This window comes from Macrobrachium rosenbergii, chromosome 12, assembly GCF_040412425.1.
Source record: "Macrobrachium rosenbergii isolate ZJJX-2024 chromosome 12, ASM4041242v1, whole genome shotgun sequence".
Taxonomy (NCBI): Eukaryota; Metazoa; Arthropoda; class Malacostraca; order Decapoda; family Palaemonidae; genus Macrobrachium; species Macrobrachium rosenbergii.
The window spans coordinates 6,533,001-6,558,000 of record NC_089752.1 but is presented as its reverse complement, the minus strand read 5'-3'; the positions used below and the strand labels follow the sequence as shown (position 1 = coordinate 6,558,000).

Sequence of the window (25,000 nt, the reverse complement as noted above, 5' to 3'; positions counted from 1 at the left end):
TGATTAACATTGCTAAATATTAAATAGTTCTGGTATAAAACAGGAAGAATTTTCATAATGTTGACTATCGAACTTAAATTTGATTGGTTTTTTAGACCTAGGCTTGCCTTGGTATGCCAGTGAGAAATCGGTTGCTGTAAAGAATTGATAAACCAAATTGGAAGTTTCTTTCTGCCTAAGGTGCCTGATAAAAACTGTAAGCTCAAGATATCAGTGAAACCCAGAGGAAGGCAGAAAGTTCCTAATTCTAAAATTTATTTATATGACTTCAACTGGTTTAATGAGTTTCTGCTCTTGGAAAAGTGTTCACAGCTTTGTTACCTCAGCGGTATGAAATGTTTCCTATTTTTCTCCCTTTTTTTTCGGGCTTTGCCTAAATGGTAGTTTATTAAAAGGAAACAGAGGGAGAAAATTAAATACTTAGTATGCATAAACTTAACTTTGTTTGAAGGTCAGTAAAACAAACAAGAGATATTAATGTACTTACATGAACTGATTAGGCACTAGCAAGTTTTTATATATGTATAGAGTGACCATAATTTTTTAATCTGCTCTCTCTCTCTCTCTCTCTCTCTCTCTCTCTCTCTCTCTCTCTCTCTCTCTCTCTCTCTAAGTGTTTTACAATACAGTAATTCAGATTTTAGGTAATTATATGCATAAAGTGCTTGTTTTATACAAACGAACTCACAGGCTGATGGAAAAAAATGTTCACTCCTGGTAAGGTGAATATTTTTTTACCAAACGTCTGTGTGTTAGTTTGTACTGCCACTCTAGCATACATATTGTAAATCTGCACCACCATTTATCAACCCCCTTGAAGATGCCTTAGAAATCTATAGGTGAAATCGGTGGGCTCTGTACCCAGTGTTTCATTTTTCCCTTTGTGGTATATTAGATATGCGATTCTCGTGTTTAGTGATTTCAAGTATACACATATATACAAATATACATGATTATATATAATATATACGATTATATATATATATATATATATATATATATATATATATATATATATATATATATATATATATATATGTATATTATATTTATGTCTTATATGTATATATATTCACACTTATAAATATATCAAAAATATGATTTTTCAGATGAAACTATCGTAATATCATGAAGACGAGATGTGTTAAGATTATTCTTGCAGTTGGTTGCCCTCTTTAAAAGTGCAGTTGATGAGCTTGTAGATGATTAGATTTTATTTTTCCGACCAAGTATGTCAAAACTCCCACTTTTAATGCTTCGACGCTTTTTGATCCTTTATTTCATGTAATGAGAAATATTACATATCTGCAGACTTTTGTATGTATATATATGTATATATATATATATATATATATATATATATATATATATATATATATATATATATATATATATCTATATATATATATATATATATATATATATATATATATGTATATATATATATATATATATAATAATACACACATGTGCTAACAGGACCTATTCAAACTGGATGAATCCACTAGATACCATCCAGTTTGAATGAGGTCCTGTTAGTAACTGTACTAATGCACAGAACAATTGTGTATGTGATAATGTTAATAAAAAAAATAATTATATATATATATATATACATGCATACGTACATATATGTACATATGCAGTACATTATATTATGAGCAAAGAGTTTATAACCAAATTAAAGGAAATTTTTTTTTTTTTAAATGTAGCTTATGCAAATGTACAATAATGAAGTAAAATACATTTACGTGCTTACTAGTTTAATGCAATGTATCACTTAACGTTCTGAGTAGGAACTTACAATCACTAATATGAACTTATATTTTTTTTAAACCTTTGAGTTTTTTTTTTATAATTTTCTCTAATGGAACTAATTGCACCATAATTAGTTGGTATCAGCAACACTTTCAAAAGACAATTTGTGTTATCTGGTTTTATCGTCTTGATTTAATTTACAGAGGAAATCATTAAAAATCTGTTATTTATAAGCATACACGTTAACACAACTTGTTTGGAAGTTGGGATTTCATATATATATATATATATATATATATATATATATATATATATATATATATATATATATATACATATATATATATATATATATATATATATATATATATATATACATATATATATATATATATATATATATATATATATATATATATATATATATATTATATACTGTACATGTATGTGTGGAGATATATATATATATATATATATATATATATATATATATATATATATATATATATATACATATACTCATTGTTTTATGATGTAATTGTTTTTGGAATTATTGCATCATCATGTGAATGGTAATATTGTGACATGCTATTATCCGTAAAATTAGAAAGTAGATTTGATAAGTGAATTTAATGTCTTTAATATATATACAGTATATATATATATATATATATATATATATATATATATATATATATATATATAATATGTGTGTGTGTGTGTGTGTGTGTGTGTGTGAGACTATATATATGTATGTATATATATTTATATATGTAATATGTGTGTGAGTGTGGAAGGAATGAGAGGGTAAATGTACATATACACATTTATACAAATTCAAGTATTCTTGTTCATTTGTTTGATTGCTTCTAGACGCTCCTAAGAGTAATTCGCACAACTGAAATTCGTACTCATATTATATATTATATCTATTATAACTATGGAAGTTGGTGTATAGAAACCTGTATGTTTGGCATTGTACATATGTATGGTTTACCAATACCTTGTGTGTTTGCTTATATCGTATGGGTTTTGTGTACACGCGAAGTGTGAATATGTATTTATAGGTGCGTGGAGCCTTAGCGCTTCAGTGCCTTATGAAACTGGATCCCAGCTCGTTCAGGTGGCCCAGTACAGCGCAATAATGGTATTATTTTAATTATTTCAGTATTCAGTGCCACCGTCTTAGTAAGAATGTCCATTTCGATGTAGCTGCCTGCAAATACCTCTGTAATGTTGGAAGTAAATTAAGTAAATATGATGCAGCTTAATACCCGTGATTACCATCCATAACTTCGGATGGTTAGATTTACGATCGGCACACAGGGTCCCTGGTTATTCACTGAAGGCACTAATTGGAGCCACTCGCGTTTCCCTGCTTTGGTAACCCATCCTGTTGTGGTTCTGCGTAAGGCGATAGGGATAAGAAGCGATAAAAGAGCGAGAGAAGAGGAGGATAAGGGCAAATGTTTACTTTTCTGTAGGTGTTCTTGGTCGTGTTGATGACATGATAGGTGGCGGCGGTGTGTGGCAGCGGTCGGGGGTAGCCTCTCATGCCCTTGCAACACGCCCCGCCCCTTTCGTGCCCGGGCTCCACCTCTGAACCCCAGTGCCCGCTCCCATTGGCTTGCTCAGGACAACTATAAACCCAATTGGCTGTCAGATGGCATCCATAAATCCGATTGGCTGGCATCACCCCCACCGGGCACATCTTCTAGCGGGGCACAACTCGCTGGTTGTTGGCCGCGCTTGTAGAGAGGCTGCAGACTCTCCTCCGCCGCTCCTTGGCGGCACGGTCATCACACACCCTCCCTGGAAGCTCGTTTTAGGTCTCCAGGCTCCTCCTCCTCCTCCTCCTCCCGAAGCATCCCCTCTTATGTCCCTGCGCTTCGATGTTGATTCTCTTTCAACGTGCAACTGTTGTTACATGAAACATTTTTCCTTAGAACCGTGGGTCCTATAGCTATCTTAGAAGCGACTTTACGGTAATCAATTTAGAGCAATAGCGATAACGATTTGTAACTTGGCGAGCGCTGGAGATTTCGAGGCACGGAACGATGTGTTCAAAGAAAAAAAATTATTTTGTTCTATTGCTTCATCCCTGCAATTTGGTTTATCGTTTTTGTTTCGTTTCATTTTTAGTAAACCCTCAGTAAATTAGGTTTCAGCAAGGTGTCAAGTGAGGAATACCCTGGAAGCTAATCATGGTCGCGTCTTCCTTTAGCGCCATCGTTGCAGGAGACTGCAAGAGCGCATCGAGAGACGTTTTTCAATGAAGTCGGATCTCCGCAGAAGGTTTTATCTATGCAAATGTGTTCTAGTTTTTATCTCTTGTATCGGTCGTGGACTCCACTAGTTTCAACTCTCTTCGTCTCTAGAAATACTTCCTTTGCTATCGATTAAGGCTCGAAATCCTAAGTCTTCCATCTCATGTTTTCTTACGATCTGCGAATAATGGGAATCAAGAATCGTAACGTCATTGGTCATTGGTACCGTTTCTGCTGAATGCTTCCTATTCTTATTTTCAGTCAGATTATTTTCTTATTATTCCAGCAGGCTGTTTTATATCTTCGCTACGCTTTAGAATGTAGTGGACTACATTCACGATAGAGATTAGAACACTGAGTCGATTTATTTGACTTCAAAGTATTCACAAGATTTTGATGTAGAACGAGTCGATGAAACCATGGCTGTTATTGGCCCATTAGTTTCTAACTTGGAAATATATTATGATGTTTGTAAAGACTTTAATGGATTTAGAGTGTGCTTACGTGTTTGTTACTCAGCAAGGTATTTATACATTAAAACATTCAGACTAATACACTTGAAAGTTAAGAATGTGATTATTAACGTGTCACAGTTCTAATTTCTTGATGTCAAGAGCGCAGTTTTCACGATGCTAGGAGACCAAATTACGTAGAGTTTTCTCCCCTTTTCGTAGACAATAATTATGCTTTTAAACAATAAAACTTGAGTGATCGCCTCTGTGATTATACTGTTCCTGCAATTACATAATTGCCGATCTTGATTCATCCTCTGCCGTAATGACTCAATTCCTTTCGAGGTGAAGGATGCCACATCCTTCTTTCACTCGTCACATTTTTTTTTTTTTATTCTTTTCCTTTTGGAAATGGAAGGGAATTGCGCGGTTTGCTGCTTCATTTCTCAGAAATGTATTTATTTTTGTTTTGTTTAAATACATGCAATCAAAAGTTCAGTTATTTATATTTTACTGTATATTTCAAGTTAACTGAATTGATATTTTTTTCCAATGGCTAAGAGTGCTGGATAAATGTTTCACTACGATATTTGTAATTATTTGACATAAAGGAATTATTAGTTTGTTTTAATACCCTTATTTTTAAACCCCTTTAACCTATCGATTTCTCTCTGACGAAGATATTTACGAGGATAACTTTAAAAACAGAATTTGTTCACCCAATTATTATTATTATTCAACTATCGTTGTTTATTTATTGACTTTTACGTTTCAAAGTGCACTAAGGTGGCCACTTACAGAGAAAATAAATAGAATTTTTTGTACATTGTCGGGTAAATGCTCGAGCAACTACTAAGTATTTTATTATTTATTATTCATTGACGTTTTCGTGGCATTTATTCACATATAAATGTATATTTAATAAACCTGTATAGATTATACACACAAACACACACACACACACACACACACACACACACACATATAGTATATATATATATATATATATATATATATATATATATATATATATATATATACTATATATATTATATATATATAAATTTGTATGATTGAGAGACTTTAATCCTTTACACATTCTGTGGAATTAAAAGGTTTTATCAGTCATATTTGTTGTGATAAGAAAGTTGATGGATGTTAAGTGTGCGCTAGTTTTGTAGGTAAGATAAAGTGTTGACTTTCGATGTTCACTGACAGGAAAAATTGCACTGAAAATCAATTTCCTTTCTTTATAAGCAGAGTGGTACTTCCGGCAGTCAAATTTCCCCCTTTTTTTAACTTTTCAGTCTTGGTTTTTCTATTTGTTAATTTTTACATTTATGAAGAGTGTCACTGAATCTTAATAACGTTTCGTTGTTTTGTTTGCAGGTAAGAAGAGCCCCGCTGGTCTTCATAGCCGACTGTTTCACGAGTTCGAAGGTAGGGTCAACCAATTCCCTCTTATTATTCTGCCTGCTGTCTCGCGTCACGGTGTTGTTGTGTTGTGTTGTTTTTCTCTTGTGTTGTGGTTGCTGTTGTTGCTGTTGTTTGATTATTATTATTATTATAACCGTTCCTTTAGTACTAGAGTAGGTATTGGTTAACCCCGCCTGACCTGTCTTGTGTAAACCATGTCGTCTGGGGCTTGAGTTAGTTGAGTTCGTCCTTTCAGCCTCATTATTATTATTATTATTATTATTATTATTATTATTATTATTATTATTATTATTATTATTATTATTATTATTGCTGTTGCTGCTGAAATTGTTATTGTTCTTATTAGTGTACAAAATGACTTTATTATATTTATTGTTTCTACTTTGTTTTCCTTGATAACATCATCAGTAATTATTATTATTCTTATTATTGCTGTTGCTGCTGAAATTGTTATTGTAATTATTAGTGTACAAAATGACTTTATTATTTTCATTGTTTTCTACTTTGTTTTCCTTGATAACATCATCTGTAATTATGTTTTACCTCGATGGCCTGTTTTGCTTCCTTCTGGAATTATTATTATCAGCTGTTATTAGTTCTGATTGGTAGTTGTGGATAGATATACATATACATTTCTTTGCGGCAGTAGTTGTGATGATTTTTGCCCCCTATTTTCCTCTCAAGTTGTGAAGAAGCTTTCTTGTTTGTAGTTTTATGCAAATTCTTTATTTAGAAATAAATCTAATGTGTTTTGATTATAGTAGCTCTGGGTATATTAAGCCTTCGTGCGTGTGCATAACAGGAATGGTTTTAGTGGTTATAGTTGCGAAATGATTTTATGCCCGAGTTCTAGGTTTTTAAGTTAGTGTTATGCCTGAAGTCCTAGGTGTGCGTAGTACTAGTTGCATTTGGTTTGCCTAGTGAAATAGTAAGTAGGTAGTGTTTCAAATAACATATTAACCGCCTCCATATGCTTTTTTTTTTTCAGCATTGTCATAGCATTTAATTTGATGAGATTGAATATTTTCAGATTTTTTTTTTAACGCTGGAAAATGTTTCAGCCATCTTTTTGTAGAGGAACAAAATGATTGATTGAGTTTCAATCTTAGTTGATGTGGTTTCTCCTGGAATGTCATCAGTGAGGTTGGTTTCATGAAAAATTGATTGTGCTCCCTTTGACCTAAGCATTGATTGAGGTGCTATATATATATATATATATATATATATATATATATATATATATATATATATATATATATATATATATATATGTATATATATATATATACTTAATACCTTTTTTTCTTTAAAAACGAAAATATGAATTGTAAGGTAATTTCATCTAAGTAGTATACGGTGAGAGTATCATTTCCGTTGACTATAATTAGAGGCGTTCAGGTGAGATTGAAGATGACCTCAGATCAAAGCTAACACACACACACACACACAAACACACACACACCACTAGTCACATCACCGGTGACTTCGGAGCAGGATTTAATGGCCCAAGATCGAGTTTGACTCACATCCTTTGGGGTAGGTCTGTCGACTGAACAAGCTGTTCTGCAGGAGGAAGATTGAAGAACTCGTTTAATTTTTTGTTTTAATTGTGCACTTGTCAGGGGAGGCTGTTTCCCGGATTAGGGGCTATAAATAACAAAAGCTCGAGAAATCATTTATAGCAATACTTACATTATTTCTATTCTTAGCTCTGTAAAGATACAGTTTGATTACGATAGCTTATCGATGGGTAGAGAGCATTTTGGCCTAGGCGTTGTAATGTGATCTGATTGCCAGGCAGACGTTGGAGAGATGGATTCTGAGACGAATTAAGAAATCAGTATTTTAAAAAGTGATTACAATGCTGTATTACATTTTATGTAAAGGCTGGGATGACAGGGTTACAGAAAGAAGGGTGAGGGGTTGTATATCATAAGTTAAGTGTACCTTAGTTTAACCAGACCACTGAGCTGATTAACAGCTCTCCTAGGGCTGGTCCGAAGGATTAGACTTACTTAACGTGGCTAAGAACCAATTGGTTACTTAGTAAGAAGTTCATTTCTCGCTATAATGTGGTTCGGATTCCACAATAAGCTGTAGGTCCCGTTGCTAAGTAACCAATTGGTTCTTAGCCACGTTAAATAAGTCTAATCTTTCGGACCAGCCCTAGGAGAGCTGTTAATCAGCTCAGTGGTCTGGTTAAACTAAGGTATACTTAACTTATGAGATACAACCCTCCGCCCTTCTTTCTGTAACCCTGTCATCCCAGCCTTTGCATTTGGCGATACTCTTAGACTTTCGATGAGATGTTAGATATTACTATTCAAGCCGTTTTGTATGTGTGCAGATTTTAAATGATATAAAAATATAAGAGAGGTATTCAAGGTGATCGTCGCTTTGCGGAATAAGCGGATAAGTGTCCGTAGAGTTTTGTAAACGCTTTGCAATGAACTTCATCTACTTTGACAAGTCACAGTATTGTCTCTCGTGGTGCAGTTTACCTTTTTCTTAATGTCTTGTGATACTGTCCTACAACTATTCAGAGTTAATTAACGAATAATTAACTCTCCTTAAATTGACCCATTCATACATGCTTTATCGTTTTGTGTCTAGTTCCGTCATCAGGTGTCCTTGATTCTTTTAAATATCGACCAATCGGAAAATAGGGGAAATAGGAAAAAAAAGAGCAAAATAGAATAACCAACTTTTTTATTTTATTGAAGCGAGCCAGGCTGATGGAACGGTCATAATACCCGGGGCACGGAGGAGGAGGCCCTCATGAACATTCCTGCACGGCCCACTGTATGCAACCTTACCATTGTTTTGTAATTGGTATATCCACAGGTATACTCCATCAGCTCATCAGCATAGTTGGCATTCGTTTGCCATTTACGTGCGCGCGCGCGCTCTCGCGCAGTATAGCAGCTCCTCAGCAGAGAGAAATAGAGATAGATAGATGCTGAGAAGGATTTTCTTCGTGCTTTGGGTGCTGCTTTTATCTTTAGTTTCTTTTTTTTTCTTTCATTTCTTCCTAGTTTCCTCCTTATTTCTTACCTCCGGTAGAGCTCCTGTCTTCCTCCTCCAACTTTTCTTTACATCCTTGCCAGAGGTGGAGCCCTGTCTTCCTTCTCCACATTTTTCTCCTCCGTATTTCATATTTTTCTTCCTCCTCCTCCTCCTCCTGATTCAGTTTTTAGGATTGAGCTCCGTATACCTTGACCTCTGCCATCTCCTTTTCCTCCTGACTCCTTATGTGGGATGGAGCTTCTTCATCTTCCTTCGCCTCTTTTCCTCCTTATTTCATATCTCGAATGAAGATCCACATTCATTTTCCTCTTCCTCCTTTTCCTCCTGATTCAGTATTTAGGATTGAGCTCTTTATACCTTGTCCTCTGCCATCTCCTCCTCCTCCTCCTCCTGACTCCGTATCTGGGATGGAGCTCCATCTTCCTTCTCCACCTCTTGTCCTCCTTATTTCATATCTCGGATGGAGATCCGTATTCTGTTTCCTCCTCCTCCCCCTCCTCCTCCTTCTCCTCCTGTTTCAGTATTTAGGATTGAGCTCCTTATACCTTGTCCTCTGCCATCTCCTCCTCCTCCTCCTCCTCCTCCTGACTCCGTATCTGGGATGGGGCTTCCCCCTCCCATTCCTCCTCCTCCTCCTCCTCCTCCTCCTTTTCCTCCCAGTCGGCGTGGCAGTGTCTTTTCTTCGTGTTATGCAAATCATAAGGTGATTATGCAGATAACATTGGAGGGACCGCGAGGAAGAATCTCTCCTTTATCTGTAAATTATTAGTCAGCGCCGTCCACGGCGATTAGATTGATAGTTTCGGTTGGTAATAATGGCTTGATTATCCCGTGGCGTGTTTCTTGCGGTGATCTCGTCATTAAAAACCTTACAAATTAAGAGTATGAGATCATTGGAGGGTTTTGGTGGGGGCTGAGAGAGAGAGAGAGAGAGAGAGAGACAGACAGACAGAGAGAGCAGAGGCGGAGGGAAATCTGGTTGCATAGGAGAGAGAGAGAGAGAGATTTATAGATTGAGAGAGAGAGAGAGATTTTTTAATTGAGTCTTGGGATGAAATTATTATTATTTTTTTTGGTTAGGAGTCTTGAGAGACAGAAGAGCGAGAGAAGAAGAAAAAACTGGTTGAGAGAGAGAGAGAGAGAGAGAGAGAGAGAGAGAGAGAGAGAGAGAGAGAGAGAGAGAGAATTTACAAATTAAGAGTATGAAATTATTTTTTTTTTTTGGGAGTCTTGAGAAATAGAAGAACAAGAGAGGAAGAAAAAAAACTGGTTGGTTGAGAGAGAGAGAGAGAGAGAGAGAGAGAGAGAGAGAGAGAGAGAGAGAGAGAGAATTTACAAATTAAGAGTATGAAATTATTTTTTTTTTTTTGTTGGTAGTCTTGAGAGACAGAAGAACAACAGAGGAAGAAAAAACTGGTTGAAAGAGAGAGAGAGAGAGAGAGAGAGAGAGAGAGAGAGAGAGAGAGAGAGAGACGGGGGCCTGTCTTCTTTTGTCTCGCCAAACAAAAACAGATATTTTTCCTGTGGCTTGAGCGCTCCATTTAATGAATCTAAAAGGGGTTGTTGAACAACCCGTGGGCCCTGGGTTATGACTTGTCCGCCGCGCAAAGAATTCATATTTTTATCCCCGTGAACCAGTTTTGGGCATGTTAGGAGCCCCTTTGGTGCCGCTGAGCGTTCTCGCGCACTTCTGGGGGTCCCTTCCTGTACCCGTCCCCATTCCGTCCCCGCTCCAGTCTCCCGTCCAGAATAACCCACCCATCTCTGCTCCCTCCCTCTCGCCTTCGACTGTGTTCACTCTACCGTTTCGGTCTTAAGAGTCCCTCGCAAGCAATTAAATCTACCGGAGAGAGAGAGAGAGAGAGAGAGAGAGAGAGAGAGAGAGAGAGAGAGAGAGAGAGAGAGCGTATATACGTTGCACCGATGCTTGACTAAATATACCCCTGTAATTTTTGTCGCATGCATTGTTGACAAAAATTGATTCCTCTCACAATATAACATCAAATTTGGCCGTAGAAGTTTCTTCCTTCATTTACGCCCGGTACGCTCACCTGTCCAATTCACCAATTACCACCTCCCCCCCGCCCGCCCATCCCCTCCCACCCATCGGTTTGTAGTCCCTCGCCTTCCCCCCAACCCATATCGTCTCCTTCCCCCTAACCCATATCGTCTCGTCACCTTGCTAGTCTGATGAAGTAACATTCTTCGCTCGTCTACATCTTCGAGGAATGTGAAATTCACATTCACTAACTACCCCTTCCCCTCGCCATAACCCTTCCAATAACCTCATGCCCATCCTCACCCCCTCCCACAGTCCATAGGAGTCTCGGGACTCTGTGGGATTCAGTTTATCCCACTGACCGCCACTCCCACAGCAGCAGCAGCAGCAGCTTTCCTGCTCATCTGAGGCTGCGGCGGCGGACACATACCTTCTCTCTCTCTCTCTCTCTCTCTCTCTCTCTCTCTCTCTCTCTCTCTCTCTCTCTCTCTCTCTTATCTGTTAATGAGCACTGGCTTAATTTTTCTCTTGCTCGTCTATCATTATTCTTGCTTTAATTTTATGCCAGGACTTCCTAAAGGATTTTCTGGTTTACACAGGACTCATTGCCGCTCGCACCCGGACCTCCAAGTTTGTATCATTTTTCATTAACTCGAGGAATATCACAATGCAGGAGCTTTAACGTTGAGCTCGAGCGTAGTACTCTTTCTTACGGTCTTGGGACCGGCATAAGCGTTTAAATTCTCTTATTTGGATTCTTCTGAATATATGATATGATACATAACAAGACTCAGTACCGGAATTCAAGCGCGAGTGATTCTAGTCTTCTGAAGATCGACTGATCGGCAACAGGCCGTGATCGAAACACCGATCTATCACACGTTCGCTCGGTGATCTACCAATTATCTTTGTCTACACATCTCAAGTGACAGCTCTTGTCATTGGATGGAAAACTCTGCCATATCTCGAAAAAATTAATCTAATTTTTTTCATTTATTGTTTTTCATTTAACGTTTATTTCACGCAAATGAATGAAACAGTTGATATCCTCATAAATTCATCCTTTTTTCTCCTATCTTGCTAATGGTATAAAATTTAATTTATACATTTGTTGGTATATATGTATATATATATATATATATATATATATATATATATATATATATATATATATATATATATATATATATATATATATATATATATATATATATATATATATATATATATATATATATATATATATATTATATAATTAGATTTATAATGTTTTAAGGAGATCAATTTTATATCAAATCATTCCACTAAGGGGAAAAAGTTTGTGTCACTCCAAGAAAAGACTGTGGTCCATCTCTTGTTTTGGGTAAAGTGAACTGGTTAATTTACACCTTGATGTACACTCGAGGGACGTGTATGTAAAGGCTTTTGTTTCGACGCCTGACTAATAATGAGCCGTTTGTGTCAGGGTGCCAATGACTAACATTTTTATGGAAATGTTTTGCGCAGCGGTTCATCCCCGATTCAGCAACTGTGTCCTTTGTTCTGTTACTTTTTTAAAGCCACTCTTCAGACGAGGAGGAATGGTATATATATATATATATATATATATATATATATATATATATATATATATATATATATATATATGTGTGTGTGTGTGTGTGTGTGTGTGTCTGTGTATATATAAATTATTTATGTGTATATTGTAAATGTATACAAAATATATATATATACAAATATATATATATATATATATATATATATATATATATATATATATAGATAAATAGATATATAGATACATAGATAGATAGATAGATAGATAGATAGATATACATAAAGAGAGGGAGTTAGATAGAAAAGAGCTGACGCGTAGGATGTGGATAGTTGGCCATAACGTACTAACGTAATGCCTGGCATCGGCGGCATTCCTAGGTCACATCCACACACCGCTAACTATCCCCAAGACATCTCAAAGTATGCCCAAGACATCTCTCCCCCCAACGCCTCTCCCCCACACCCCCTCTTCCTTCCAATTCCCCAGAAACCATAGTTGTGGGATTTCTTGGTGTAGACCAACGTCCACTTTTAAGTTTCGTTCCGTTTAGTGAAGTGAAGTCCAAATTATGCTCAGGAATTTCCATAATTGATAAAAAAAAAGTTGGTCGAGACATTTGTGAATTGTTATTGTTATTGTTCTTCTCAAAACATTAAGGTTGAAGTAGACATTGATTTTAGCACATTCTTGAATTTGAAATAGCGTGTCCCGCAATACATTCAGGTGTGAATATATATATATATATATATATATATATATATATATATATATATATTTATATATATATATATATATATATATATATATATATATATATATATATAATATCCAATGTAGCATAGAGGGTGCATGCTTGAGAATATTATAAAATCCATATATGGACATAATGGATGGATAGATAGATAGATATAAATTCGATATATATATATATATATATATATATATATATATATATATATTATATGTGATGTGTGTGTGTGTGTGTGTGTGTGTGTTTATGAACGTACGTACATGGTAGTAACCAGTTTTGGTAATTTCAAATATACAGAAATGTGCCCCCATTACTGTAAGATCTATCAGAGCTCCAATATAAGATCTTAGGTCTTCGTTATTACATGCTATATAGAGTTCGCTCACGTTAGGCCTAGTTGGAAAATACCAGTGGTTGAACAAAAGTAAGAAAAGAGAGAGAGAGAGAGAGACTACAGTGGTAAAAAAAAAGGGTTCAGCAGTATTGCTACGGTGAAAAAGAAGCTCATAGGCCTAGGAAATAGTTTTTTTTTATTGTATGCCGGGAAGGCCATGTGCGTCATTTTTTTTTCTTTTACGCTTTTTATATTCGAATGAAGAAATATTTTTATTCTGTATCTTAAGGATGAAGGATGTGTTTTTGAGAGCATCGGGGGCGTTTTGTGGGTGGGGTTACTGATTTTTTTTTTTGGGGGGAAAGCATTTTTTTTTAGGAAGAACATCAAGGGTGAGTTTGGGTATAGAAGAACAGGGATGTTTTCTTGAAGGGAAGAATGTGGGTAGATTTTTTTATAGGGGGTTTGGTAAGGGACCATGAAAATAAGGACAGATTTTGTTAGGAAGACGTTCAGGGGGCGTGTTTTTTTTTGGGGTGTTGGGGGGAAGGAAATCTTAAGTTTTTTTGTAGTGAAGACGTTCCAGGGGTGTTCTTGTGGGATGAAGTCCGGACCTGATTTTGTGTGGGAGAAGATCGTGGGCGTTTTGTGGAGAAACAAGAGAGCTTATTTTTTTTCCTGTGTGTGTGTATGGAGAAGGAAGATCAGGGGTTTTTTATGGGGGAATAAAATCAAAGTATTTTTTTCTTTAGGGAAAGAAAAAAAATGTGAGGGGTGTGTTTTAGTCAAGTAGAAACAAGAGGTGTTTTACTTGGAAAGGAGAGCTATGCTTTTATGTCTAGAAAGGTTGTAGGAGTTTTTACATAGGAAGAAAATCAGTTTTTTTTTTTTTTTTTTTTTTTTGAGGGGGCGGTGGTGGAAGATTAGGGGTGTTTTCCTGGAGGGAAGGAGGCTAAGGATGTTTTTTGTGGAAGGATATTATTGGTATTTGTGTTTTTGTTTTTTCATTCATTTTATTTTATTTTCTGGGTGGCGGAGCAGAGGTACTTATGTGGGGGGAGGAGAACTGGGTTGTTTTCGGATGTTGGCGGCGGGGGTGAGGGGTGGTTTTCGTCAGGGGGAGGGGTTGGTAAGAAGAGAGATAGAGGTTTTTTTTCCCCCTTTTTTCATCCTTGAGAGCTTCGATCGAAGGTTGTTATCTTACCCCCGACTCCTTTGTAGTGAAAAGGAAATGGCTGTCAAATGTGACATTATTGGAAATTTCCGAGAATTTACTAAGCCTTTTTGAGGGGGAGGGGGTGTTTCTATTTCTTGTCGCAACACCCTCGCCCCCCTTCCCCCCCACCCCACCCTTCCCCCTTCCTTCTTCTTCCTATCGCGCTCCTTTTGTACGATTTTCGATACTATAATTTTTCCTTTTCTCTCTCTCTCTCTCTCTCTCTCTCTCTCTCTCCTTTTGTGTTTTAGCGAAGGATTGTTGTGTAACAATTCAATGATCAGATGACAACTATAATATTACTGTATAATATTCCTTCTCACAGTTCTAGATTGAAAGTGATTTCTCAGAATGTAATTTCAATGAAAATCTGTTTGTGAATAGTTGGTTAGATAACATTAAAAAGGGCGTTTTACTTCCTCGCTGCGAAATATACGCTTAAGTGTTTATTTTTTTTACTTTGTAGTCTTGGGACGTATGTTTTGAAATCGAGTCATGAAATGTGCGTCAATGTTTTTGTTTTGAAATATAAATCTTTTTCTTTTAAATATACGTCAGTTTTTAAATGTGAATGTGCGTTTTAAATTTGTCTCGATGGAATGTGCGTTTTAAATTTGTCTCGAAACTTTTGAAATCTGCTTTCAGAAATACTTATATTTAAATGTCTGTCTGAGGCTATACCTTAAAATATAGATTTGTTTTTTCACGACTAAAAAATTGTACATTTAAATGGTGTAATGTCAAGTTTTTAAGTATTGGAATATATGTATACCCGTAATGGAATTCTCTGGGGTCGACTCAGTGATATTAAAAAAAGTATATAATTTGATATACACCTGCACATCACCTCTCTCTCTCTCTCTCTCTCTCTCTCTCTCTCTCTCTCTCTCTCTCTCTCTCTCTCTCTCTAATATTTAGAAATACGGTGAGCGATGTTTATAGTTGCTGTTAAATGTTTAGTGTTAGGCGTGAATGTGTGATGGTGGGTGGCATGTGCAAGCTATGGAGAGAGAGAGAGAGAGAGAGAGAGGGAGAGAGAGAGAGAGAGAGAGAGACTCTCCAGATATTTATGTCTTTGCTCCGAGTGACATTAATGAAACTTTAACTCGTATTTCACGCCCGACGCCCGTGAGCTCCCGGGAGGGCGGTAATTGGGAACTCGACATGGTAGGTGTGGGATCGCCGTTGTTTTGGGGGTCCGGAATACGTGTTTAGAAGGACAACCCCCTCCTCCTTCTCTTCTCTCTCTCTCTCTCTCTTCTCTCTCTCTCTCTCTCTCTCTCTCTCTCTCTCTCTCTCTCAACCTGTTTTGTATGGCGCCCTCGAAAAGCATATGACTTTTAAATCCGTAATGGACATGATGAGAGAAGAAACGAGGAAACTCTCTCTCTCTCTCTCTCTCACTCGCTCTCTCTCTCTGTGGTGGAAGTTCCTCATTGGACGGGTTGGTATCGTTCTTGGCTAGCAATCTGCTGAGCCCTCGTTCGATTCTCCGACCGGCCAATGAAGAATTAGAGAAATTTATTTCTGGTGACAGAAATTCATTTCTCGTTATAATGTGGTTCGGATTCCACAATAAGCTGTAAGTCCCAGTTGGTCCTTAGCCACGTAAAATAAATCCAATCCTTCGGGCCAGCTCTAGGAGAGCTGTTAATCAGCTCAGTGGTCTGGTTAAACTAATGCATACTGTTTCTTTATGTGGTAATTAGTGATTTTATTTAAACTTTTCAAAATTTCAAGGTCAGCTGAAAACAAATTTCTTAGGAATTTTTCTTTTAATTACAGTGAGACTGCGTTGTTATAATTAGTTTTATCGTATTTACTTTCGAAATCTATATAACTCTCTCTCTCTCTCTCTCTCTCTCTCTCTCTCTCTCTCTCATAATCGGCGGTTTCATTTCGACCTTTTAAATTTCAAGATCAACGGAAAAATTTCCTAGGATTTTACTCTCTCTCTCTCTCTCTCTCTCTCTCTCTCTCTCTCTCTCTCTCTCTCTCTCTCTCTGATAATCGGCGGTTTTCATTTTCGACTTTAAATTTCAGGATCAGAGAAAAAATTTCCTAGGATTTTACTCTCTCTCTCTCTCTCTCTCTCTCTCTCTCTCTCTCTCTCTCATAATCGACAACAGTTTTCATTTCGACTTTTAAATTTCAAGATCAGCAGAAAAATTTCCGAGGATTATACTCTCTCTCTCTCTCTCTCTCTCTCTCTCTCATAATCGGCTGTTTCATTTCGACTTTTTAAATTTCAAGATCAGCGGAAAAACTTCCTAGCATTTCTCTCTCTCTCTCTCTCTCTCTCTCTCTCTCTCTCTCTCTCTCTCTCTCTCTGATAATCGGCGGTTTCATTTCGACTTTTTAAATTTCAAGATCAGCGGAAAAAACTTCCCTTAGCTTTTCTCTCTCTCTCTCTCTCTCTCTCTCTCTCTGATAATCAGCAGTTTTATTACGACTTTTTTTAAATTTCAGGATCAGGAAAGAATTTCCTAGGATTTTACTCTCTCTCTCTCTCTCTCTCTCTCTCTCTCTCTCTCTGTCAACTGAACAGATTATATTTGCGTACCTTCGAAAATGCGGTTATTTTTAGTAGTGCCGTCAGCATACCCCAGGTATATAATCTTTAACACATCATGCCTGTTAATGAGTCCATAATGAGTCTGCCTTAGCTTTATCACCCTGCTTTATCTTGATAACCGAAAGGGTATGTATTAACTTGAGTGTGATTTATTATTATTATTATTATTATTGTTGTTGTTGTTGTTGTTGATTTTTTCTGGTTGTGTCACCATATCATCATTATTAATATTAATGTGTATTTTCATCATTAATAGGTTAAAGAGGCCGGTTTGTCAAGTAGGCGAAGTGCAAACTCGTCAATACACGCACGCACACACACACACACATATATATATAGGCCTACATAAATACATACATACATACATATATATACAAACACACATAATATATATATGTATATATATATATATATATACATATATATATATATATATATATATATATATATATATATATATATATATATATATATATATATATATATATGATTTTTATGGATGATGGTGGAAATGTGTGGTTGATTTGTATAGGTATTTGGTTGCATGTCTGTTGAAGTCAGGGTGGGAATGCTTAAAGGGACCGTTGAGCCAACTCTCCTTATTTGAAGTAAAGTATGAAGGTTGAATGCAAGTGGATGAAAAACATGTGAAAGATGCTATGATAAGTTTTCTTGGGGTAAGGAGCCCAAGAAGATTGAAAGTGAGAAGTGTGAGGTATGGAGATAAGGTAAAAGAGGTATTGTAAATGAAAGGCGCAAGATATAACTTGATTGGCGCCGGGCATGTAAGAAGTTTTGACGCAGTACTGGTGAGCTTTTTGTCTTAAGTTTATGAAGCGGCTAATGCATTAGAAGTTTTCTATCGTAGTGGATTATCCACGATTCTTCAGTTAAAATAGGGATGTGGTAATGACTGGTGTGCTGCTTTTCATTTGATGGCATACTCTATTTTATTATATATATATATATATATATATATATATATATATATATATATATATATATATATATATATATATATTTATGTATAGGTATGTGTGTGTATAGATATAGGTATATTATTATTATTGCCTGCACACTATTATTACTATTATTATTATGGGCAAAGAGAAGGTCCTGTTGTATGTCTAGACCAGATTCTTAGTGCCAAATTTTCACAAGGCACTATTTGGCATTCATGACTCACTTTAGTATAATTCGTCTATACTAACTTGTCGTGTTTACTACAAATGGAATGTGGTGAATATTGCTGAAAGACCAAGAGAGTAAAAGTTCATATGTATGTATGTATGTATGTATGTATATATATATATATATATATATATATATATATATATATATATATATATATATATATATATGTATATATGTATATATATATATATATATATATATATATATATATATATATATATATATATATATATATATATATAATATGTAATCTATAAAATATTATATATAAAATGTGTATTTCTCAAAAGAAATTCGTCAACATAAACACACCCAATTACATGTCAGATCCGAAAATAAAGGTACATAAAAAAAAGAAAAATACCATTATGTCAACTATAACACGATCAAAAGACATACTGAGAAATGGCAGGAGTCAGGTAAATTTAGATATGCTCCGCGTCTCTTGGTCTAATCTATACATGTGTTTGTAAGTGCGTATGTACGTGTATACTTATTCTTCTTATTCTTCTTCTTCTTCTTCTTCTTCTTCTTCTTCTTCTTCCTGTGCCACGTCAAGTCCCCGGTTGCTCCGCGTCTCTTGGTCTATATCTACCTGTATATATGTGTTTGTATGTACGTATGTACGTCTATACTTCTTTCTTCTTCTTCTTCTTCTTCTTCTTCTTCTTCTTCCTGTGCCACGTCAAGTCCTCGGTCGGGTTAGCGTTAAAGATGTAGCCGAGTTGTCGCTACATAAGTCAAGACCTGGTGTCGTACGCTCTCACACACACCGCGAGTCACACCCGGTTACCCGCGAATTATGGAGACCCTTGCTCTTGTGTGCATGAGCGCCTGATGGATTGCCGCTCACTAGCGCGAGTTTTATCTCTCTCTCTCTCTCTCTCACTGTGGGTACGCTCTTTCAGACTCGTCGTGCCTTTTTTGACCTAGTCTTCGAATATTGCACTTGGTGGGATGTTGACTGCTGTGGCTCGCTGATGCCGAGGTTTAGAGAGAGAGAGAGAGAGAGAGAGAGAGAGAGAGAGAGAGAAATTCATTACACAATGAAAAGATGGAGAGTCTAGAGTAGACGAGGTAATCCCCCCTCCAGCCGTAAAATATTTTCTCTACGCCTTTAAAGATTTTTTTTTCTTCCCTTTCCACGGCGATGAATATTAAAGTCTTAGTATTGGGATGTGTGTTCCATGGTGTTTGTGCTTGTTGTTACAGCCTTCTTGCATGTGTGTGTGTGTGGGTATGTGTGTTTTCATATTCGACAATTCGGTTATATTAATTTTTCTCCCGTTAAATATATGCAGTTTTAAATTTTTCTCCCATTAAATATATGCAGTTTTAAATTTTTCTCCCATAACAAATATGCAGTTTTAATTTTTTCTCCCATTAAATATATGGAGTTTTAAATTTTTCTCCCATTAAATATATGCAGTTTAAAATTTTTCTCCCATTAAATATTTACAGTTTTAAATTTTACTCCCATTAAATATATGCAGTTTTGATTATCTAAGTTTTTTTTATATCTTGATTCAGACACAATTCATTTCTACATTTTTTTTTTATAAAGCTTTTGGAACAGGCACAAATCGTAGTAGGCTAATTTTACTTCGCTGGGTCTTCTTCCTTCCTTCCTTCCATGTAATTAGCACAGGCCTTCTTCATACCTGAAGCAGTGCAGTGCACAAGTCATCACCATTGGAGATATCCCTCTGCCCTTAGGTAGGTGATGCCGCCGCCGTCGCCGCCGCCGCCGCCCGTAAGTCATCCTCCCGGAGATTAGTCATCACCATACATTTTGCCTTTATTGAAGAGATTGTCACTATATATTCCGCTTGTTCATTGCCCAGGTGTCAGTGGGTACAGCGCCCGAAAATGATGAATTCTAATTGGGTGTCGGTTCCCTTGCCAGAGTCTGAAGGAGGTTATGTTTTACTGGATGGGGGGAGGGAGGGAGGGAGAGAGGGAGGGAGGGGAGGGGACCTTGATGAGGGAGAGGGGCAAGGAAGTGGGAGAATGTAGGGAGGCCAAGTTGAGAGGGGTATTGGTTTGGGGGGAGGGGAAGCACCCAGGGGTCATGGAAGGGTTCTGAATTGGGGTGCCCCACGGTTGTTAGCCACGGAAATTTGGTAAAAGTTCTCAGGTTAAATGGCAAACTCGGAAGAGGTTACGGGTTAAAATAGAAATAGAAAGAGGTTTTTGGTGGGAGAGGAATGTGGAATAATGCCATGGGAATCGTTCAGGGACTTTGCTGGCGTATGCGGTGGGAGTCCTGTAATTACATGGATCGTAGATTTTTATGGTGAACCTGATTTCATTATATATATGTTTGTGTATATATATATACATATATATTGCTAACAGGACCTCATTCAAACTGGATGGTATCTAATGGAGTATTTATTCAGAAAAAGTTACAAGCTTTCTTGGTCAAACAGTCCTCATTATCAAGTCCAGTTTGAATGAGGTCCTGTCAGTAATTCTGCTAATGCACAGAACAATTGTTTAGGTGATAAATTTAACATATATATATAATTTAATGCACATGAGTGTTTTGAATAATGTTTACGGTAGTTTATACTTTGAAATACCATATCACCCCCTTATACAAAACAAAACATAAAGAAAATCAAGGTTCGTATATTCAGATACATCTTGCTAGAGCACGTAGGACCGAAACCGTGATCTCGTCGCAAGGCTGCCTGCTTGTCGCTAGGCTTAAGAGACATCAACATACCACCGGTGTACTTCCTCGGTACCTTTTGTGAAATCTCCTTACCCGTGGGAGAGAAATGGCTGTGGAGGAAACCAAGTTAAAGAGATATGGGGCGGTCCGGGGAGGGTTGTAGTTTGGTGGAGGGGTTGGAGGTGGAGTTGGAGGAGGAGGTGGGTAGTATGTGTGTGTGTTGGGGCAGGGGGTGGGGCGGGGCTTTTTGCAAAATGAAAGAATGAAAGGCACTTGAAGCATATTCTTCGTGAAGTCAACAGCGTTGAGAATCGTGGTAGCATCACTAACGCGGTCTTGGATTTAATCCTCAGGAAAGTTTTCTCTCTATTGAAGCGCTTTTGGGGGGGCGGGGTGGGGTTGTGGAGGGGCAAACATTCTTCAAGGTTTTGAGGGAATCTTTGGATGAATGAAGGTGTATTGGGTGTAATCCATTTATTAGGCTACAGGCGATCTCTCTCTCAGGAGTCGCCCTCGCATTCATGCCCTCCCTTGTTTTCGTGGGTCCTGTCTGACTTGGGACTTTTGGAGGTCTCGGGTTGGGCTTGGGCGAACTTCAGGGGACGAGGAGGAGGTCCATGTTTAGAAATGTTTGTTTGATGCCATTAATTAAAAAATGGTATTATATTTCATTATTTTGATTATTCCGTCACATTATCAATGATGACTTTAGTCTTCAGTTCTGGTGTCATCATGAACAAATCTTGGCATGTTATCAAAAAATTGTATCTGTTTATTACCCAAATCATTTGCCAAATTACCGAACTGCATTATTGACTCTCCAGAGAGAGAGGGAGAGAGAGAGATAGTTGGCATTCTGCTTCAGTTAGATTTAACCCAGTATAAAATATAATTTCAAGTAGAGGTGCAGTGTTGCTTATGAATAATCCAGAAGTAATGGCACCCTAGAGCCACAGGCGAAATCCTTTGCCAGCAGTGTTTTGGGGAAGAGAAAATGAATAGTTCCGTAATGACTGCGGAGAAACCCTTAATAACAATCAATTTCAGAGTGACAAACCTGTTGTAAATGATTCATAGACCTGCAGAGCTATACATTGAAATCTCCTCGAATTACAGATTAAGTCGAGCTGAAGTATGAACCCAATCTCTCTCTCTCTCTCTCTCTCTCTCTCTCTCTCTCTCTCTCTCTCTCTCTCACACACACACACACACACACACACACACACACACACACACACACACACACACACACACACACTTCACAATAATTAAATGCAGCAGGGATAGAAGGACGGGAGGAAAGGTGCTTGGTTGTGTACCTGTGAAAGTTCTTCATTGGAGGGGTGGGTAGAGCTTTCTGCTGGCACGCTGTTGGCCCAGCGTTCGACTCTCCGAGCGGCCAGTGAAGAATTAGAGGAATTTAATTCTGGTGATAGAAATTCATTTCTTGTCACAATGTGTGGTTTGATTCCACAATGGCTGTAGGTCCCGTTGCTAGGTAACCAGTTGGTTCTTAGCCGTAAAATAAAATCTAATCCTTCGGGCCAGCTCTAGGAGAGCTGTTAATCAGCTCAGTGGTCTGGTTAAACTAAGGTATACTTAACTTAAGGCGATCCAAAACACGGATAAAAGAATATTACCCGGCGTTTCTGAACCTTCCATTAAACCGTAGCAGTTTGGTAGAAGCGGCGATGGATCATAATGGCGTCGTGGAGCCCAATAAGGCGAGTAGGGAGGACTGATAAATTGGTTGCTAGGGTAATCTACTTTTTGCAGTGGTCGTCTGTGATAGCTTGCTGTGTAAAAGCAAATTTGCATAAATTTTGGTGAAAATCCTTTTATTTAGTCAATTTTTTTTTATGCAGGTCTTCCGTAGTATCAAATGGAATGCGATGCATCCCCGTGGCACAGATCGCGTTGGGTTCATTTGCGGAGAGACGCTCAGCGGTAATTCGTGTCAGACATGAATGCGTTTTTTGACGCGTCCAGTAAAAAGAGAAAACAGACCAGGCTTCTTATGCACGGGGAAATACGTACTCCTCCTCGCCAGCTTTCCGTGGCCATGCATAACGTCGCGCCAACTCGAGAAGAAAAATTTCGCAATGGAATATGGTAAGATTCGCAGACGAGCGAGCCACCTCCCGAGGATTTACAGCTCGAAGCCATTGTCCATCATCCTTGGCAACGTACTCAAATTGGAGGAGCAATGATATATTAGCATTGATCGCCTCCTGTGTATTTGCCCGGATACAACCCGAGACATTTACTAAATCAGAAGGATTCCGGCAGCATTACTCCCATCACAGCATTGATCCTAGTTTTAGGAGCGCCTCGTTTCGGCGGAGCGGTCGCCTCCTCTCCCGGAGATGCCCGCCTTTGTCTCTACTGTTATTTATTGTGTGTTCTAATTCACTTCCTCCTCCTCCCCCTCCTCCTCCTCTTCTTGGATTACAGATACCTGGATGAGTGATCGATTGCTTTGATTGTACAGACTGGCGTTGCAATTGCCAAAGTACATTTTTGCTCAAGTCGAAAATTTTTTTTTTGGGGGGGGGGGCGAGGGCGAATTCTTGGCATTTCTGGATGTCAGTCAGTCATCAGTATCCGGTGCCCTGCTTGCACACATTCGCTGTTATAAAATGCGTGCTTGAGGTCATGAAGCGTGTGAGCGCGTGCGGATAACAGGTGGTGGAGCCAACCAACCTTACTCTGAAGTCGATATATAAATAATGCTAAGTGTAGAGTTACTTCGGAAGTGTTACGTCTTTTAGATATATATATATTATATATAAAATACTGTATATATATATTTAAGGTATATATTTATATATATTCTTCACTATCTGTAGAGGATTCTAATATCCATTGCATATGAAGAGATTCTTTTGCATTGCTCGTGTCTCCTCCTCCTCCTCCTCCTCCTCCTCCTTTTCCTCTTCCTCTTCCTCCTCCTCCTCGAGCCCTGTCTCGCCCTCTCTCGGTGTTAATGAAGAAACGAGCATATTCACGATCCTTACCGTGGGTCGGAGGCTTTCACTCCGTCTCTGAACCACAATATCACTCTTGAGTCTTCTGTATTCCCCTGCAACCCCCCCCCCTCTCTCTCTCTCTCTCTCTCTCTCTCTCTCTGCTGCCTTCTTCAAGCCCAGACTTCCTCCCCCACCCGTTCCATCCATGCCTTAATTCCCATTTTCATTATGGGCGAATGGAAGGGGAGGTGTGTATGTAGGGGAGGTTAAAGAGGGAGGGAGGGCTTTAATGCTCTCCGTTGCAGCGTTATTAGCCCTGGCATGTTCGGGCCTCCAACTCTTGAATAAGTAAAATTGATGATGCTAGGGTGCTATTATACTCGGCATGGGTTAACAGAGAAGGTGGACCTCTGCTGTCTTGTTCAGATCGCCTTTTGGTGCCTTAATTTCGAACGGGAACCCCCCACCCCCTCCCCTCCTCTTTTCCCCTCATTATAACCCCTCCCCTCCCCCCTCCTCTCCCCTCCCTCAAGCCATACTCCCATCATCACCCCCTTACTAGCGTCATCCAGTACTGTACATACTGACTGTAATTCGCTACAGCTTTTCCTGATACAATTTATTAATTGATCGAATTTACAGACTGGCGTAATGATGATTGATAAGAAGACATACTTATTTTACCTGTCGTTTTTCTTGGTCGTCAAGAAAGTTGTTTTTAGAGCGGAAATAACTGTTTTTGTATTTTTCACAATTTTGTTGCAATATTTTTCAAACCGTTTA

The 25,000-nt window shown here is 37.7% G+C and overlaps 1 protein-coding gene across 50 annotated transcripts in view; it reads left to right on the top strand.

The window, feature by feature from the left end:
* hth (homothorax) overlaps positions 1–25,000 on the top strand; it is a 643,335-nt gene that overhangs the window by 412,415 nt on the left and 205,920 nt on the right. For 29 of the 50 annotated variants that reach the window (XM_067113408.1, XM_067113411.1, XM_067113418.1 and 26 more), the window contains one exon: positions 5,867–5,917. The exons of the other annotated variants lie outside the window; for them this stretch is intronic. In XM_067113408.1, coding sequence (XP_066969509.1) covers positions 5,867–5,917 — 51 coding nt within the window. The remainder of the gene's footprint in view (positions 1–5,866; positions 5,918–25,000) is intronic. 50 annotated transcript variants of the gene reach the window in all.